This window comes from Gavia stellata, chromosome Z (genome assembly GCF_030936135.1).
Source record: "Gavia stellata isolate bGavSte3 chromosome Z, bGavSte3.hap2, whole genome shotgun sequence".
Lineage (NCBI taxonomy): Eukaryota > Metazoa > Chordata > Aves > Gaviiformes > Gaviidae > Gavia > Gavia stellata.
In genome coordinates, this window is record NC_082637.1 from 16,488,736 (window position 1) to 16,507,960 (window position 19,225).

The following is a 19,225-nucleotide window of genomic DNA, read 5'->3' on the forward strand; positions in this document are numbered from 1 at the left end:
ACATTCAGGCTATACAACGGCCTACCACCCATTAGCACCCAGGAGTTCAAGTCATACAACTTAGTATTATGGGAGTACTTTTGTACGAGCATAAAGGTGCTTACAAAGGCATTTTGTTTATTCCTTTGTGGGAAGAAGGATAACCTATTATGGTATTGACAAGAGATTATCAAAGAATTGCTTTAGAGTAAGTGCAACTAAACAAAATCATCTCTCTAATCAATACAGTTTTACTGCTATAAAACCCATGTGTGGATCAAGACAAATTTTGTAACTGTCCCGCAAAAGAGAAGCATTTCTTATTTTAGAATGGAGAAATGAAGGACAAAGGCTAGTACAGGAGCTAAATATTACAGGATTTTCCTATCTGGTTCCCTAGAAATGTGTTACATTCCTTCCAGAACGAACACTAATTATGGTGAATACCTCATCCATCTAGTATTAGAATGCCCTTCTATACCATACCCCAACACTGCTTATCACATGTATGATAGGCATATATATATATATTTATTTGTGCATCTACATTTTACATGTTTTTCGGTCACTGAATCTGCTCCAGTCCTGATGTCAAAAATTATGCCAGGAATTATTTTAACTGAAGTGTTTTATGTGTTCCTATTTATATGAATGACAGAAACCATTATAATTGGAGAGAATACTGTATTTTAGTAAATGCAGATTTCCAGTCAATTCGTGCTCTGTATAATAAAAACATATTGTGCTGATTTAGTATGTGAGATCCAATCCTGTCATATTACCTATTTGCAAATACATCAGTCACTTTGTAATTAATAACAGGGAAAGAAAGATTTTTATCAAATAGCAGAACCAGCATGACAGAATGACTTTTCATTTTGATTGTCTCATGGCATTCATTCTAGTTATCATGAGTTTGGGTTGCAAACTCTTTAGTTTTTGCCAACACCTTGATTGGCACATGGTGCAAACTTACTGCTTTTACCCTTAACCAATTGCATTCCCTTCAGAAAACTATTCCAAGTGCCCACAACATTCTCTTCCACTGTTTCTCTGTGTAACACTGGAAGGACAGATCTCACTCCAGAAAGAATCTTCATTTGCCTTTGAATGGGGGCTGGGAAGAAGGATTATATCTGGAAAGTAAGAGTGGTTCATGCGGGAAAATTGTGCAGGTACCAGTGGCCTGCATGGGGATGGAAACTTTTTGATCTTCCTCCTTCATACAAACCCCATTCTAGTTTGTATGATTTAAATAAAAGGCGTCAGAGTTGGACTTTGGGAGGTATAGGCTTCTTAATGCCAACAGACACACACCGTGGAAACAGCAAATACATTCAGGGCTAAGGACCCAGTTATTTCCACTGGTATAAACAGTCTTGTCACAGACTTATTAAAAGGTTCAGGAAAAGGGAAGTCCATATTCCTGATGTCTCTCTACAGCTGCGTACATTTGCTATAGACCACTCCAGAAAAAATCCCCACACCTTTACAGAAGAATGGACATAGTAAGTGCTATAGCTCCAGAGTAACAGAGTGACTTGTAAGCTTAATGACATCAGGAAAAGCAGAGGCAATCATAAGTTGTGTATGGTCATTTTCTGAATCTGTGTAAAAAATGTAGTATTTGGCAGAGAGACTACAAGGCAATGACAATGTTCATTAACATTTTAGTATAACATTATTCAAAATTTAAAGAATAAATTCACCCTTCCATTAAAATTGGTAATGTTAGGAAAGTAAAATACAATTTAGGCTGATAGTCACAGCCTGAGTTTAACTATCTGGAAACTACTTACAAAGCCCTTAAAAAAAAAAAAAAAGAAGTAGTAAAATTGCAAAACAGTCATCAATTTCTCTTCACTGAGCTCCCATTTGGAAACAAGCCTTCTGGCAAGTTAAGCCCAGTCTGTATTTCACGTTTAAATCTGCCTCATTGGTATTAGTTTTGGCGAAACCTAGCAAAAAAGGGAGAAAAAACACAACAGTTGTCATACAGATATAGCAGTACAACCCACTGTTCACTTCCACCTCTACCAACTATGTGCCACTGAAGACTAGAGAAACTGTATTTATTTAAACTGATATATTTGCAGTATTTCAGAAATAAACACTCCCACAACTACATTTTCTGATGCAGAAATACAACATATGTGTACCACTGGTATCCAGCCTCTAAACTTCATTTGTTTTCAGTTGGGTTATTGATTTAAGAATGCAAGCAGATTAAACTTGGACAGCTGAACCTGTATCTGCCCCTGCTAATCGCATGGTCTTCTCAGATGGCTTCCAGTGCCAGCAGAAGGGATAGCTGAACTCAGGTGAAGCAGCTCCTCAATTATACAGCATACAGGATGGCACATGAATGTAACTCAAAAATAGACTGCGGCTTAGTTAATGCACTGGCCCATAAATGGTCATAGTTTGTGTACAGTGTGGCTGTGCTTGCCATGAACAGCAATAGGAGAGATAGCTGCAGATGGGCAATGGCTTCAGCCATCACGTTCTAATCCACTGGCATTCACACATCAATACACTGAATGATGCAGAGGCAACAAACCAGATTATATTCAATACACGATTGAATCGCCACTGCAGTATTAGAACAAGCATGCCAAGGAATCTTAAACTGATGATTTCCCTTTTTTGCTCAACAGCCAAGTTGATTCTGCTTTTCTTCTCCGCCCACCAGGAGACGGGATGCTGCCTATCAATGCTGGGTCTGTGCAGTAGTCAACTGAGTTTTGGAACATGCATATTAGCAGGGGATATACAATCAAATGTATATGTATATTATACACATACTGTACCTATAGTATAAGTATACATTTGATTTGATCATTTATTTGATGATTATGTAATTCAATACTTCTAATTTTAAAAAAATAGGTAAAATTTGCCTTCTTCCATTCACATTCATTTGATTTGTTTGATGATGATATAGTTTAATACTTCTAATTTTACCTTTTTTTTCTTTAATTGCCTTTTCCATTCACATTCATTTTTGTGTGAGGACACACGTATTCTATTGCTTTAATTCAATATACTCATAAAAATCAATTAGTGATATTACAAGATATCCAGCAGACCAAAAAAAAATAAAAATCACAGTAAGCCTATATAGGAAACTAGATGAGGAAAGAAGGTATAAATGAGAACAATACAAAGACGACTTTGAAGAGTAGCAATGGTTAACATTTGCTTGAACCCTGACCGCAGGTCTACACAAATACCCTGAGGAAAAGCTCTCCACAGAAGATCCAAGCCTCTTTAAATATCTCCTGTTCCCAGCCCTATTTAAATAGGTGCCCCAGGCTGAAGATCAAGAATAACTCATGTGATCTTACTTGTTCAGGATGAAAAACAGTTCCACAGATAATCTGGCTCCTAGCTGATTAATGTGTCCCACTGAAACATCACATACTGCATTCGTTCTGCCTCCTTATCCCATCTTTTTCACTTAACAGTACTGAACAAGCTAACTCATAAAAGGATGATATATAAGGGCCTTTCCAAGCATTAAAGACTCTTTCTTTCAGAGGTACAGGGCTGTATTTCCTGTACCAGTTAGATTTCTACATTCTGCTTCCTCCAGCCACTATATATCATCATTTATAACCTTATGAGAATAGCCACCAAGGAAAGCTTAGTTCATGAAGAATGTGTTTACTGTATCAAATGCTAATGAAACGTTTTCAATGGATGCAAACTGATCATTGATTTTTCAAAAAGTTGTGTGTGAGCTAGGATAATAAAATAGATGTAACAGGTACAAGTGTAGAGGAGCTGGAAAAACTCCCTTAGTGCACCAGCATTCCTGGACTAGTTCCAGAAAAGTTTCAACATTTCTGACTCCAAGTGCCTATGTGCCTCACTTAATTTGGGCCTATTTCTGCCTCACCCAGGGATGGTTCCATTGAAGTAAAGGCAAAAACTGGAGGATGAAGATAGCACCATTAAAATCTATATTCTGCAAATAATGACAAAAGGCAATTACTGAAGGAGATTATTGCTTTTCTTATGTTGTAGATTTTGATGCCATCAAAACCACACGCGTTTTACATTTGAATGAGCATTTTACATTAAATGTAAGGTCTGCACATTTGATGCTAACAGCTGTCATTTGTGTGTACCACTATCTGCTTCAGAAAGGGTCTGATCCGCATGAGTGCTGAAGTGCCACAATGCCTGCTGAAGATAACAGAGGTGGCGAGAGCCCAGCACCACTCAGAACAGGACCCAAATACAACTGTTTGCTCTAAATAAAATGGGATTAAAAGAAAAATGCTAATGTAACAAAAGGGATGGTTTGTGCTTGGAAAACAAGGAGCAATCAAGTCTGAAATGCAGAAAGCCCCCTGAGTCCACTGCTTTAAATCCCAGTAAAGTCAGTCAATTTGGTAACACCCTGTGCTAAAAGCACAGCATTTGGTAAGGGCTGAATGTGCTTATGAAGACTATTTTACAGTACACAGCTGCAGAGTTGCTACTTTCTTACAGTACCTCCTAAGCAACACATTCTTAATATTATTTCACTTACAGGAAGCTCAGTTTATGTTGGAAGCTTCAAAATACTTTGCAAACGTTTAACAGGTAGGTGTAATGGGAGGAGTTTGCCTGGGCAGTCCTGTACACAGCATCTGAACTGGTAAGAGGACACACAGCCTCAGGGACTACCTGCAGTCCAAGCTTGTTGACTCTGATTTCCTACCCCAAACTACATTTTTCAGCTACACAAACAGCCCTATGCTTATTTCATTACGTTTCTTTATAGCAAGCAGTTCTTTCAAGGCCTGATTCTGAATGATGGTGAGTCCTAATAACTTCTAATTACCTTATCAGGTGTGCAAAAGCAAGTTATTGTTCAAAAACATAGAAACAGCCTCTCAAAAAAAAAAAAAAAAAGACGACCAGTGTTAGCATATTTGTTAAAATAATAGAAGTTGCTTATGCGTTTTTAACTCCTAATTACATGAAATTGCAACTAAAAGCAAACCACAATTCCAACATCAGCCTTTGCACAAAAATCTGTTCCTAATGTGAGTTATGCAGTGGGGCTGATTGATCAGGAAAAAACACAACATCCATTTAAAAATGGACTCAATCCTGCAACAGCCTGTTGCCTCAAAGGAAAATGTACTTCCAGAAAATCAAGTCAGTTAGTAACAGAGGATATGGTTTTAACTTGGACAGTCAATTTCTTTTTAAACACACACTAGTCAATTTCTATTTAACTACCTAATGTTTCCTTGGCAGATGCTTTTCCCAAACTCCATGTTAACTTTTAAGATAATTTTGTAAAACCAAGCTTTTACATCAAGAAAAAAACAAGGCGGAGAATGGGGACTTTCTACCCAGACAGACTTATCTGGATCATTTTTATAATTCAATACATCAGCAAAAGTATGGATCTCAGTCTGTTCTCTCATGGTCTCATCAACAGTATAAGCCTGTAGAAGCCCAAACAGATTAGCTGCCAAGGTGATCTACATGCTAGGCTACAGCAAATCTGATTTAAGCATGCAAGATAAGCCAACACTTTGTCTTCACAGCACAGTAAAATCGAGGGTGAATTGTTTATTTTTGATATGATGCCATTCTGTAATGAAGATTGTTGACTCTAAATCACATTTTCTCTGACATTTTGGTGTTGAAATGCCCTTTAGGAGATGTTTTTCCAAATATGCAAGCAGGCTGTGAAAATGGGACTGTATAGCCAAATGTATCTCAAAGAAAGCCATACAGGCTATAAAGTTCTCTCCAAAAAGTAGCAGTCTGCATGGGGAAAGATAGTTATATATATGAAGGTAGAGCCATCCCTTAAAATCTTACTTGTAATGAACCTGAAGAGATGTTTGTTTTAATTCAGATTATTCACTGCATCCACTGAAAAAAGCTGCTAGAAAAGGGTCAACTCCTCATTTTCCACCCATTAGTTCTCTTTCAAACTAGCAAAACATATGATCCAAAAAACTGCCTTTACTGTAGCAATACAATACCACTAAAGTTCCTGTCACCGATATGAACAAGAACAAGATGTCTCATTCAGTGAACATAAATAATCACAAGCACAACTGTTACTCTTGCAAGTAAGCCTGGGGCAGTGTCTTGAAATGCGGAAAAAAGGACTGAGGATGCTGCTTTCTGAACAAATGCCTATCACAACGCTCAAATCTCTTATTTTCTGAACTCCAAAACTAAGTGAAGGAGCTGTAGGTGTTCACTGAGTATGAAAATCAGGCCATCAAGGGTCCAATATTACACAACCCGGTCTTGCTGTAACAGATGTCAATAGAAGTTTGAGCAAGGATTTCAGTGGCAGGAGAGCTGGGTTACTGTGGCCTGGAAACATTCTTTAGAGGAGGAAAAAAAAAAAAAAAAAAAAAGAAAGGAAGAGCTAGTGCTCTTCCATGCCACAGGTTTAATAAAAAATCATTGTGGTTCATGCTTTCCATCTGCAGCGCTACAGAGATTTCAGACACTTTTGGAACTACCAATCAGTAGGTAATGCTGACCGCTGCGCATACCTTGGCAGAGGTACATGCTTTGCAAGCAAGCATTGCTTTGCAAGAATTTATGCAAGCCACATGCTTTCAAGCTAAGTATATGAAAGTGCGTAAACCAAGCAACATCTACATTTTTCATGCCCACAGCTCCTTTAGTGTGTCTCGTGATTTCATGCATGACCACGGCAGCCACACAAGGCAGACTGCACTGAAGTTTGCCTTCAGGAGAACTAGGAAATGGTGCCGAATGACCCTTGCTGATCCCAGTGAGACAGATCCCAGGGACCTAGATGGTGGAATGTAGCAATACCTCTCACCAATTGCTAACCTCAGGCTATTCTAAAGATTCAAAATGTGTATCTCTCCTTTGTAACATTTACAGGAAAGCACTAAGGGACACTGCGTGGTGCTAATCTTTTCTTTGGTCCTAATAGTGTTGCCCTATATCCACCATACTATTGCAAAGCTTAATCTCATAGCCCATCATTTTAAGTTTATCACTTCTTTCTCTGAATTCTCTCATTGCTTCTGCTTTCATTGCCTTGAGCATAGGCTGCTGGACTTTACTTTGGATAACACATGCTCAATTAAATAGATATATATTGGTCACCTGAACCATGAAGAAACCAACTCCTTCCAAACAAGCAGGTTTGGAACACATAAGGACTGGTGTCTTCTGACAACAAAAGCCCTTTCCTGTAGTTTCAGTCTATTTAAATGCTTACCAAACATGCCACCTTCAAATTCGTCATGAAGTTAATCCCCAAATTAAATATGCAAGAACAAAACAAAGTGACTGTCTGCAATAGATATAAACCTACAAGGCCATTTTTATGTTTTAATTTTGGATGCTGTTTGATAGGCTGATCAGCCAACGAAAAAGAAGTCCTGACATTATCAAAGTTTTAAAAAATTGATATTTTTTTCCTAAATCACAGTCAGAACCTGAATAAATTCTTCTGCACACAGAATTGCTGAATACGTAAGGTTGCTTCCACTGTAAATTAAAAAATAATGACTTCCATAAAATGTTACACGGAAAATTAATAACAGAGCAAAGTGATTTTGTAGCAGCTTCCGCACTCTGCGGTTGCAGGTCACTCGTCTTTAACCGAACAATTTTTCTCAGAGAAACGAAGGTATTTTCAGAAGTGAACAGCTCTTTATTTAAAATATTTAAAACTCCACAAGAAAAATATACACTATCATTTTTAGTTATCAGAAATGCTCTCTTATGGACACAGGAAATTAATGAAATTCCACAGCCTCACTGCTCAGAAAGCTTTACTTACTGCCAATAGTATGCTCAAAGCCTTAATAACACACTCTTTAACATACCAAATGCTCTGCAATCTTTCAGTTATGTGCCCTAGCCCTGCCATGAAACTCTGCAAAGAGGAAGAATATTGCCCTTCATTACCAAATATTCCCCAGCTATTTTTACAGCACTGTCATACTCTCTGTCCTCAGCAAAAGAGGGCTGACCTGCCCCAAAAGACCTCACAATACAGAAGACTTCAAGATGTGCTTGTAGAAGACCATAAAGAAACTATATGTTATCAACCACACGTATGCAATCAGTTACAATCTAGTGCACTACAGCTTTCCAATATTAAGCCAGTTTTGTGTTAGCATTAAGTGAGATTTAAGAATGAATGTGAAGGTCAAAAGGCAGTGGCTTTCTGGATTAATGCAGAGCACAAGTTTCATTTGTACAAGGCAATGGGAGTGAAAAAGCAAAGACATCAACAGTACAGCATTTAATTGATTGGCACTAGTAACACAGAGTGGACATGTGTAGTCACCCCTGTTGAGAAGACTCACAACCCCATCTAAACATAGCATGAAAACTTAGTGACAGAGACTTATGTAAACTAACTTACACAGTGGAAAAAGAAATATTCAACCACCTCTCAGATATGAATCAGCTCCCTTCTTCAAAGCATCATAAAAGTTCCCTTTCCACATTGTCCTCTGACTCTCAGTCATTTCTCCACCCCTTCTGTTTTTCCTAGTTTCTAATGCTCCCAATATAATCATATTAGATTAGCCCTGAATTATCTTCTTATTTTCATTGTAAATCCTACAGGTAATCTACCCAGCCCTCACCTACAAGAAGGAAACTTACTGAGTTTACAAGTCTTCATGTGACAAGTATTTGTGGAGAATATTTGTTCTGACACCAGACTAACTATATTTGTTTGTAAAATGACTTACCGTGAAGTCACAGCCAGTGCTTTTCTTGATATCATCCACTGTCAGTCCCTCCCAGATTTCCACAAGGGTCAATCCCTTCTTCTTGTCCACATCAAACACAGCCTGTCAGGTTCAAATAGCACACAATTAATTTTCTATTATCAAAGCAGAAGATGAGGATGTAAGTAGTAATATCGTACAAAATGGTGTGCTGAAGTAGGCAGCGTTCCCTCAGTAACAAAAGATGCCATTATCAATTAGTTTCACTTTTCACTTTTCTGACCGACCGATAAAGATTTCCGCTACATTTATTTGTACCTGAAAGGATCCAAAATATGAGAGGTGTTAGTTTTGTGAGAAAAACGTGCAACTGTTCTTCACAGCATGAAATGAGGACCATGCCTTCTGCTCCAATCTGGTGATAATTGGGAGGTCCAAAAGAAAGGGCCGAGATGTCCTTTGCTGAAAGACAATGCTCACCAAGAGATTCTGAAGCAAAACAGGAAAAGACAATGTCTCCCTCATTTTTCTATTTCATTTTAAGGCCAGTGGAGGAGTAGACAGTGGTTGATCACCTTCATCAGACTATAAGCTTCTCCAAGAGCTGTTGCACACCCAGTGCAAATCTTAGAATTTTCAGAAGCTAGCAAAGAAAGACAAGATTTCTTGTTGTATTTTTAACAGAAAGCCTGGGAGGAAGTGGCTGAAGGAGGGAAGGCTGTTCTTTCTGATGTCTTCATAAGATATGCTTTCCACTTCCAAGGCACACAAGCGCATCACATAAAAACACCTGTAAAACAATGGTGCCTAGCAGAGGGAGATACACAGGTTGCAAGCTAGTTGCCAAGGAAACCATAAGGTCTATAGCCATTTTCCTTAAAAAAAAGTCAGTAGCTAAAGTCCGGTGAAGACTGAACTTGAATTGAAAGTGAAGTCTGAAGTTCATCACAGACGTGTACTAAAGTTCAGTTGTCTTCTGGGCGCATGAGACCTATTTATGGCACTGAAAAACGATAGCTGCTCTAAGTCTTAAAAGAGAAACTGGGCATAAGGAACTTACACACTAGGAAGCTGGTGTGGAATCAGAATTTGCAACACTATCTTAAGTACTGTTGTACATTTGTGTCATCTCCTAAAAAAGCAACCACATCTGACAAGTGGTGACTCTTAGAGAAATTTCTGCTTGTTGTTTATTTTCTATCAGTCCTTATTCACTCTCATTTTTTGGTACCTTACATTTGTATGTGGCCAGTTAGTAGAAGACTGGAAAAACTTCCCCATTTTCCTTTATTTTCCATTACTTTGTAGAGAAAAAAACCCTTTAAATTACAGTAGCAATATACCACCACGAGAAAGCAAATGCTACATCAGCACCTTTGATGCATTCTACTTAGTATGATAGATGGCTCACAGAGGGACTACTCCAAGCCCTTAAAAATGTAAACACTGATAATAAAAGGAGTATGATTACAAGGAAAACGTTAAGTCACTTATCCTTTGCTGAAAAGATCCACTAATGTACTTTGAGCAGCAGCAATATCAGATGCTGACATGTACTTGCACCGGAGAGTAAATTGTTTCGCAAATGGAATCAAGTAAGGACAAAAGAATTAAAGCCCTGCTACAGCTACAGGTTGTGTTTCTCTGAAAGAGTCTGTAGTATACACCATGGAAGATGCCAATTGTCTGGCATGTATGTGCTACACAGTTGTTGCTCTGCTGGAAAAAAAAAATGAGCTGTGATTACAGCTGTATTTGAGGATCTGCGTCTCACACGGCAGATTTTCAGGAATACTTTGGGAAAAATAAGGAGATACACCCTTTGCATAGGTCTAATGTGTGGCATCTTGTTTTGAGGGTGTCTAAGAGTACAGTCCAGTATGCTAGAAGTCAATGGTGAAAGCTTTAAAAGGAAAAATATGAGCCCCCAGACCTCTGGAATTGAACTCTAAGGGAATCTTTGCCCTTCGCTGGCAACAGATACCAAATATATTCTTCATTTTTACTAAGCTTTACTACTTTTACTGAGCGTCCCTTCTTAGGGATAGAGGAGGAAAGTATTAACAAGGATTCAAGATAAGTACTTTACCTTCTCTGTGATGATGCGGTTTACACATTGTTTCCCAGTAAGTGGTAAATTGCATTTTTCCAAGATTTTATGGACATTGCCCTGTGTTTAAAAATATACAGACAAACATTAATATTCAAAAACAACACAACTTGCTCAGAATTCAAATTTGTACATGAAAATCACAGCTGTAGCCATTCAGTGTTATTGAAACATTCACTGTACTCAGAACACTCTTTGAATTCACTTCTATGGCAGATTACATCTCTGGCAACTTGGGACAGTTATTACTTAAATCCCACATATAGGGAGATGACTAATAAGAATCTACCACTGAGTGGGCTCCTGAGTTTAGAAGTTCTGCAAACTTCTGCTTAATAATTTGTCTTTCCTGCTGCAATGTGATGATAAGAGATACATGGGACCCCACTGATGACACATAAAGGACAAAAATTAGGGAAAACATTGCAGGCATGACATTTCTGTCTTATACTTTATCACAAAAAGAATGGGCAGGATCAGCTATACACACAGATGTTTCAAATCCCCAGGGCTCAAGTGCATAGTCATGCTCTGAAAATACTAAATACAGTTTCTTTACCCACGTTGAATTCCCATTCCCTCCATCTCTCCAGGAAAGCCCAAAAGCAGACTAAGAGATGAGTGCAATATGCTTCTTCAAGTGCTACACAGAAGTTACATTATCTCTTTGTTTTAGACAGAACAAATTAGCATGCAAATACAGTAGAAAAGAATATATATCTATAGAAAATAGGATTTACTTTAAGGCATTTCCTTTTCTGGGGTATCAAATGCCAGCTACTCTAAATCCCAGGAGAAATATTACCTAATGAGAAGCATAGCTTCTGACATGAAACCGGGCAGGTAAGGTTTGGGTGGTGAGTTTTTGGGGGTTTTTTCCTTCTCTTTTTTTTTTTCTTCGATTTTTTTTTAATAGGACTTCACAAATGGCTTTAGATCCTGCTAGATGAATGTAGGCTGCAAGAGCTCTGAATGGATTAAAAGAGATGGATCACTACATTTTTAGTCAGTATTTGTAGGCATTTTACAAAGGTACCATTAAGTGCACATTTCTCCTATTATCACGCTTTTATTTTTTCACTAATTATCAATTTTCAGTTATGCATTTCAAAACTCTCAGAGTATTACATGTCATATTTAACCATCTGAACGCAACACTTTTTAAATTTACAGTCATCAGTTTTCCTTAAGGCATAATATAAACTCAGAAACCACCTCTCAGCCAGTTTGACTCCTGAGTGACAACAAAATGAACAACCCATGTGCTTTTGAATTTATCTTTTTCTGTGAAGAACTATTTCTTCACTCTAATTATACTGGCAAGATCTACATTGGTATCAAGGCAACTACTCTGATGGAACTCACTCACTTTTAATGAAAATAATGACTTGCAACAATGTTAGTTTCAATTGATCTACCTATACCTTGTCCATCTGGAGGACCTTCCTGTGCACTTTGCCCAAGAGCCAATATTAATTTGTGCTATTTGTAATATCTTCAGTAACATATCTGGTCTACTTCTCAGCCATATGAAATTAAGTGTCTCTTCTTGGTACCCAGTTGAGATTGAAATGCATGGACTTGCAGAGGTGATAGCTTGAATGGCTGCCGTGACCCTGAGAACTGATACATTCCACCTTTTTAACACTTGATTTGTTACTACCAGTTAGCATCAAAGGCAACTTTTGGTAGACGTCCATCAGGGCATTACCAGAATAGGAATCCAAATGGAACTGCATGAATTTTTACCATCTGAGTTCATACGGGATTTCTTTAGATAAAGGAAGAGACTGTTGTGCAGATACATAAAACCTTACAGTGTTTCAGTCTGCTCTAAGTAAAAAATTCTGTTGTTGAAGTACAAAAATGTCCTTAATCTTCCACAATACATTAAAATCCAAACTATTCACAATGACAGAAAGGAGTTTTCAATTCAATGCTCCATGTTTCAGTCACGTCCAAATCAAGTACTTAAACTAGTTTCCATTCTATTTTTCTGAATGGTGTAGACAACTCATTTCACAACATGGAACAATTACCAGCCATTACTTTACTATGTTTTGCAAAACATGTCAATGATGGTATGGGGGTAAGAACTTGACTTTTATTTCTCCTAGGCAGTATTTAGCAGATTAGCCACAGATGCACAGTGACTGTTTAGAGATTAAATAACAACGTTACATTCTACTATTTTTCTTCATGGTTATAAACAAAAAAGTAATTTAGCAAAAAACACATTAAGAAATACTATAATGAATTAGACTTCAAGTCTATTTGCCAAGTGTCTCACAGTGGCCTAAGCATATGGAGCAAAAGTTGAACCACCCTTCTACAGATATGCCCTCCTGGTTCCTGACATGCTGTGATGTTATAGATTTCCTGAGCTAGTGACTGCTTCTGGGCAATGCTATTTAATTGTCACTATGAATTTAACCTCATAAAACAGTTTAGTCCCTTTCATATAGACTTAATTCTCTGAGCTCCTGCATCATCCTGCCGATCATCACAACTTCATTAGCTGGCTGTGAAAAATGTTTCTTGTTGTTTTAAACTTGCTGGCTGCTAATTTCACTTGGCTACCCCTACTTCTTTTATGGCAGTGACTAGCCATTCTGCATTCATCTTGCCCATGCCCTTATTATTTTGTGTATTTCTGTTACCCTTCCTCAATAGCGTTTCTTAAGCTGTAAAGTCTTCTGCAAAACTCACTTGATGTTCTGCCATCTTTCTTGTGTGCCTTTTGGTTTCCATTACATATAAAAATTTAAGTAATTAAAAAGTAAATAATTTGGAGCAGAACATATTTAGTTTTATTTGTAATATACTACATATCAGCGTTTAAAAAAAGGAAAATTCTTTGAGTATTTATTTGAGTGTTAAGACAGATACTAGTTTCATCCTCATAATTAAGTGCAAATTATATTTTGGTTGCACTGAAAAGACTTAGCCTATTGCTATGTTTAAAAACTGTAATGTGCATACTGAAAGGAGAATGCACTTTCAAAGTCTTAGAAAACTTATTTTAATGTTTAACAAGCCATTACTATTATAAAAAAAAAAAAAAAAACAAACTTGAAAAGGATTAAAAGATCATTCACAAGATCACAAATCAGACAAAACTGACCGCACGAACTACCTATTGCAGCAACTCTTGAATATGTCCATTGAAACTACTGTGTATATCCCATGCCTTCCACTGTATTTCCATCCATTAAATTTTGACTGCCATTGATTTCCAGGAGACTTTGGTGTCTAATGATAGATTTCTTATTATTTATTTGGAGAATAAGATGACAAAAATGTCTGCACACTAAAAAGCCAGCAGACACAACAGACTGTCACAGTATATGCAGACATTTCTTTCACTCAGTAACACGCTGGCCTTTGAGCAGGACGAAAGACTGCTCCTCTGATGCATAGATACAGATGCAGTAAGTTTGTGCGAAAATCTTTGGTGTAAAGAATTAAAAAGCCATGAATCTAAAATGGGCTCTGTAAGAAGCAGTCACCCCAATAAAAGGCTTCTGATTTTCAGAACTGGTCTCACGGGTGCTACATTTTTTTGTGTACGGGGGGAGGGGGGGCGGGTGGGAATAGAGAGAAAACTGTAACAGCGGCTTTTGATTTCCAGACATTAGATTTCCATACTTCATCATCTTCACTTTTGAGCAAAAAAGAAGCAGCAGTATGAAGACCCCAAAAAGAGGCTAGCTAAGAGGAAAGACTGCCAAGAATACCCTCCATTTTAAAATAAAAATAAAATGAAAAATCATGCACATAGTTTAGTTTTGCAGTGCCTTCTCACAAAGCAGAAGAAATAATTTATGAAAGCCTATAACTGGCTCTCTAGAAGTGCACACCAGGCATCCCATGTACATAAGAGCCCAAGTTATGTATACATATGCCAAAAAAAATAAGTCTATGCCTGGACTGTTTGTAACAGTGAACCTATCTGTGTTTCCATCTTTTTCAGGTTTCAGTACTCCTACTGACAAAAAATAGCATGTAAACACTTTCCAAACACTGTACTGAGAAAAGATTTTGGTAATAGTACTTTTAAGAGAAAATCTGGCAAGAATAATTACACCATGTGTAGACTCTGAGAATTAACCAAATAGCACATTAACTAGAAATCAAGCATAAATATTTATTCAGATCACATTAATACCTGAAGTATGTGTCTCAGCAAATAGATAATTACACATCCAGTTTTTAGGAGGCTGTGATAGGGATGTGAGTTATATAGACGAATCTGCTTTGTACTTTTGTTTACTTATTTACACATATGCACATGACTCTTGAGATCACAGCTCAGTATAAATTGTGAAACTACTGTATTTCTCAAGAATTTTTTTTAAGTAGAAAGTCATTCTTCAAATCACTTTTTAAAACTACACAACTGTTAATATATTTAGCTTTCATATTTACATATCTACTATAGTTTACCATGCAAATTCCTTATGTTTGCCCTTATGCATTCTGACAGGGATATTATCCTGGACAATACACAACTAATTCTTATTGCAGCCATACAACAAATTTGGAATAACAGAAACACAGAAATTAAACAAAAAGTTCATTTTTAAACATTCGACATAGTTCCCTGGAAATAGAGATTTTTGTCCTTCAGTATATTTTTCTCATAGTTTGGATAGTCCCATTTTAGCGGTTTCAAATGTCAAGTTTCCTGTGACCTTCTGTGGGAGACTATATATCTATAAAACTCCACCCACAAAGAAGTCTCTAGATTAACCTCTATCACATAATGATGTAAGGCAGCTTGTATCTCATCTTGCCAAAAAGATCTATTCTATTAAGCTGTCAGTATCAATTTGACTGGCAACTTCAAAGGTAAGTATCTTTCCATTATAACAGGTATTTAATCATGGGGAACCTCATTTTTCAAATTATTCAGAGGCAAAGAGTAAAACCTCTGGGGTAGCATCTACTGTAGCTCTGGCAATTGCCACTCATTAAATTTGCATGAAGTAACTAAAAAATGTTTGCTGCTTTTAAATACCAAGTTAGTATTTCTTTTTTTTCCATGGTGAATAATTCACTTACAAGAGGAAAGGAAACATACTAACCTAGCCCCCTGTTGCACCTCCATAATAACTAACAGCAAAACTGTCAAATCCTCACAAAGTAGCAGAATGAATGTAAGATGTCTTTTTTTTTTTCTTCTTCTTCTTTTTTTAGTACAGCACAAAACACTTATTTAGAAAGAAGCGGCAGAGCCTTACCTTGGCTGAGTGCTCCATGGTGACAACCACTTTGGTCTGCGCACTGGATACCAGGTCCATGGCACCCCCCATTCCTTTCACCATCTTACCCTAAAATTAAATTTTTAATGTAACTTTTTTACTATTTTAAAAAAAAATAAATAGAATATATTGGCTGCAATGACAGCACAAGACATTCACCTTTTCCTGCATAGAAAGCCCACCTATTTCATCATCTCTGTATTCAGACACTAACAGAGCTTCACCAGAGCGAAAACAGCTGCCTCATTCTAGGCTCTACATGATCCAAATAGGAGAAGAATGATGCGTAGAATAAGGATCCACTGCCATGGCTGGTGCCCTGGGGTGTAACGTAAATCTGAGTAGTACCATTGGCTTAATGGAAGCCCTGACAGTGAGGAACAATGAATTTATTTCCAATGGTTCTGACATTAGGAAAGCAAAGTGTTCATTCTCCTGTGGATAGAAATGTCATTAGTTCCTCAAAAGAAATCTTGGCTTACGAAATGTAGCAACAAGAACATGAGTGCTCTCCACCTGCCAGTTTAGAAAGCCATGGCTCATATCACTGTATCAGCACAAACTGATTTTTTTGTTCTGTTCCAGATGTCTGTGGATGTCATTTCAGAACAAGGGCAAATAAATGAATGTGGATCAGTATTCATTTCTGTTTGTCCCTCAAACCAAGCAATGCTTTTTGCCTCTGTGACTCATTCCTCTCTTGAAGAGTGTTAGAATCGCACCTGTTATCACAGCAGCTGTATTATGGCTTGGTGTTCAGCTACCTCTATTTTTACTTTCCATAATGTTACAGCATTCAATCCCTGCCTGCTTCCACCACCTTAAACAGAACGCATATGATCTGGGAAGGTCGAGACTTGGCATGCTTCTGACAGGAAATGACCATAAGTACAAAGTTCTATCACTATGAGATATTTTTGGACAACAAGTGTTAGACCCCAAAAAACAAACAAGGCAACAACCTCACAGGCCACTCCAGAGTTGCTGAGGAGGGCAGAAAAGGGAGTGGAACATCAGGGCACCTGCATGATAGCGGAGGCTAGTAGGAAACACGAGGCAAGGAATTCTACAGATTAAAATAAATTTCTGTCTCAGGTGTTTTGTATTTGCTCTCTTTTGACTCATTATTATCTGTAATTAAAAAAATTATGGACAGTAATACAGTGTATGCTGGTTTATACATAAAACCTAAAAGTATATGGTTAAATGACTGGAAAACTTTCTAATATAAAGGTCTTCTCTTATGCTTCCTCTTAGGAGCTATGTGATTCAGTACCTTACTAGTACCAGTACCTATGGTCCATGATATAAAACATATGGAAGAGACTTGTTTCATCAAGCTGCCAGGCCAGCAACTTACTGGTCTCTTGATCATTATGGTCTCTTGATCACAATGAAGGGAATATACACCACCCCCCACTCTACAACCCCCCTCAAAAATCGTATTTTCTTAACCATTTGCACAGTGAAGAATAAATCATATCTTCCTACATCTATAAACAACTCCTTTGGAATTTCTCAGGTCAGATTAATATTTAATATTAATCACATTAATTAACATTACTACTAAATACTTCTTTGCAAATACAAACCTAAAAGGGATGACAGGATTTATCTCTGTCCTTAACTTCGTGGCACTGCTCAGATCATTCCATTCATGTCCATACCTGGACATACAGAGCTCTTACAGAGACTGCAGTAACTTCTCATCTGCCTGCCAGAGGCTCACTGACAAGATAATGCAGAATAGCTGAAGACGATGGATTACCTTCCCAGTAACTCAGAATACGCTTGCATTGAGGATTATGCTGTCAATACACCTGTCCTGACAATGCCATTAGTTCATTTTCCAGGCCTTTTAGTTCTATTAACTAGTAAAGACCTACAGCAACTAGGAAGTATCTGAAGAAATAAGTGCCAATGAAGGACAATGACAAATCTACTGCTGGAGAAGCTGTCATACAGGACTGGGAAAAGATACTTCATCCCTTTGTGTACGCAGAAGCAGGAAAATACAAGTTACGTTGAAGGGAAGGACTTATGGACCTTTAAATTGCTACACCTGCTCCTCCTCTTTAGGCAAACATACTCATCACTGTAGGGTGCCCGGTAAAGAAAATCAATTAAACATTAACTCCAACTAGCCAAGTAATTACATGCTTACATTTTGAGGAATATCCAAAGCAGAAGAGCCTTACACAGCTGTCAGTGCATCCACCAAACTCCCACAACTTGCAATTTTCCCGACAGCACACTCACATAGGGGACAGCTGCATCCTAAATTTTAATTAAAATGCTCGAGACTAAAAGGTGATTCCCAACAGACATTTTGTTCCTTTTTGCCTAGGATAAGCATGCAGACCAAAAGGGTTCTGATATTTATAAACACTGCACATTTACAAGCAACAAGCAATTTCTGCTTCTTTTAAATTTTAATAGCATATTTAATTGCATCTGACGTAAGTCAGACTGTTTTATTTGAATACTTTGCATGTAATATGCAGTCTGTCATAAAAAGAAACATTTTATCCTCCTGAAGACCGCTTGCAACAGCCACCTCTGCTGTGAAAACTCTGAAAAAAAACTAAATTGGGTTTATAGTGCTGGATACTAGCTGAAGTGGGAACTACATATTTCCGTTCAATAAAATGTTAATTTTTATTTATTTTTGATTGAACAGGGCAAATTGTAGACAGTAAAACTGTTCACTCTTTGTTATTTGATAAGGCATTTAAGTGTAATGCAATAACCTGTATAAAGCTCAATTGTTTTAAACAACTAATAAAAAAAAAAAAAAAAAGTATTTCAAATAAGCAACTGCTAAAGTATATTTGCAGGTTTCCTGCTCCTTCTTACCATGTTGGTAAGGTCCAGGGTTTGCAGGTCCCCTCCCCCCGACATTTATTTATCTAAGATGATTTTTGTTACCCATTACATTGATGCTGCTAGCTTAAGAAACTGGAAAGTAAGACTTAGTTCACTGGTAGAGCACTGGTAATTTGAAGCACTATTATAAAGCCCACTTCATCAGCAAGCACTTGAAGTGAGAAGAAAAGTTTTCTGAATTAGCCATCCACTTCCTGGGAGGTCCAACATTGGCAGTGTTTGTACAGAGGGTTAGTTAGAGGGCAGAAACTGGCTGACAGTTTCCCTGTACCTTCTCAGCTACC

The 19,225-nt window shown here is 37.5% G+C and overlaps 1 protein-coding gene across 1 annotated transcript in view; it reads right to left on the reverse strand.

The window, feature by feature from the left end:
* Nucleotides 1-488: 488 nt before the first annotated feature.
* OXCT1 (3-oxoacid CoA-transferase 1) overlaps nt 489-19,225 on the reverse strand; it is an 84,339-nt gene continuing 65,602 nt past the window's right edge. Inside the window, exons 14-17 of the mRNA XM_059833338.1 lie at nt 16,035-16,124; nt 10,771-10,851; nt 8,703-8,804; nt 489-1,937 (exon numbers count right to left, since the gene is read on the reverse strand). Of these exons, the coding sequence (XP_059689321.1) occupies nt 1,902-1,937; nt 8,703-8,804; nt 10,771-10,851; nt 16,035-16,124 (309 nt within the window). The 3' untranslated portion in view covers nt 489-1,901. The remainder of the gene's footprint in view (nt 1,938-8,702; nt 8,805-10,770; nt 10,852-16,034; nt 16,125-19,225) is intronic.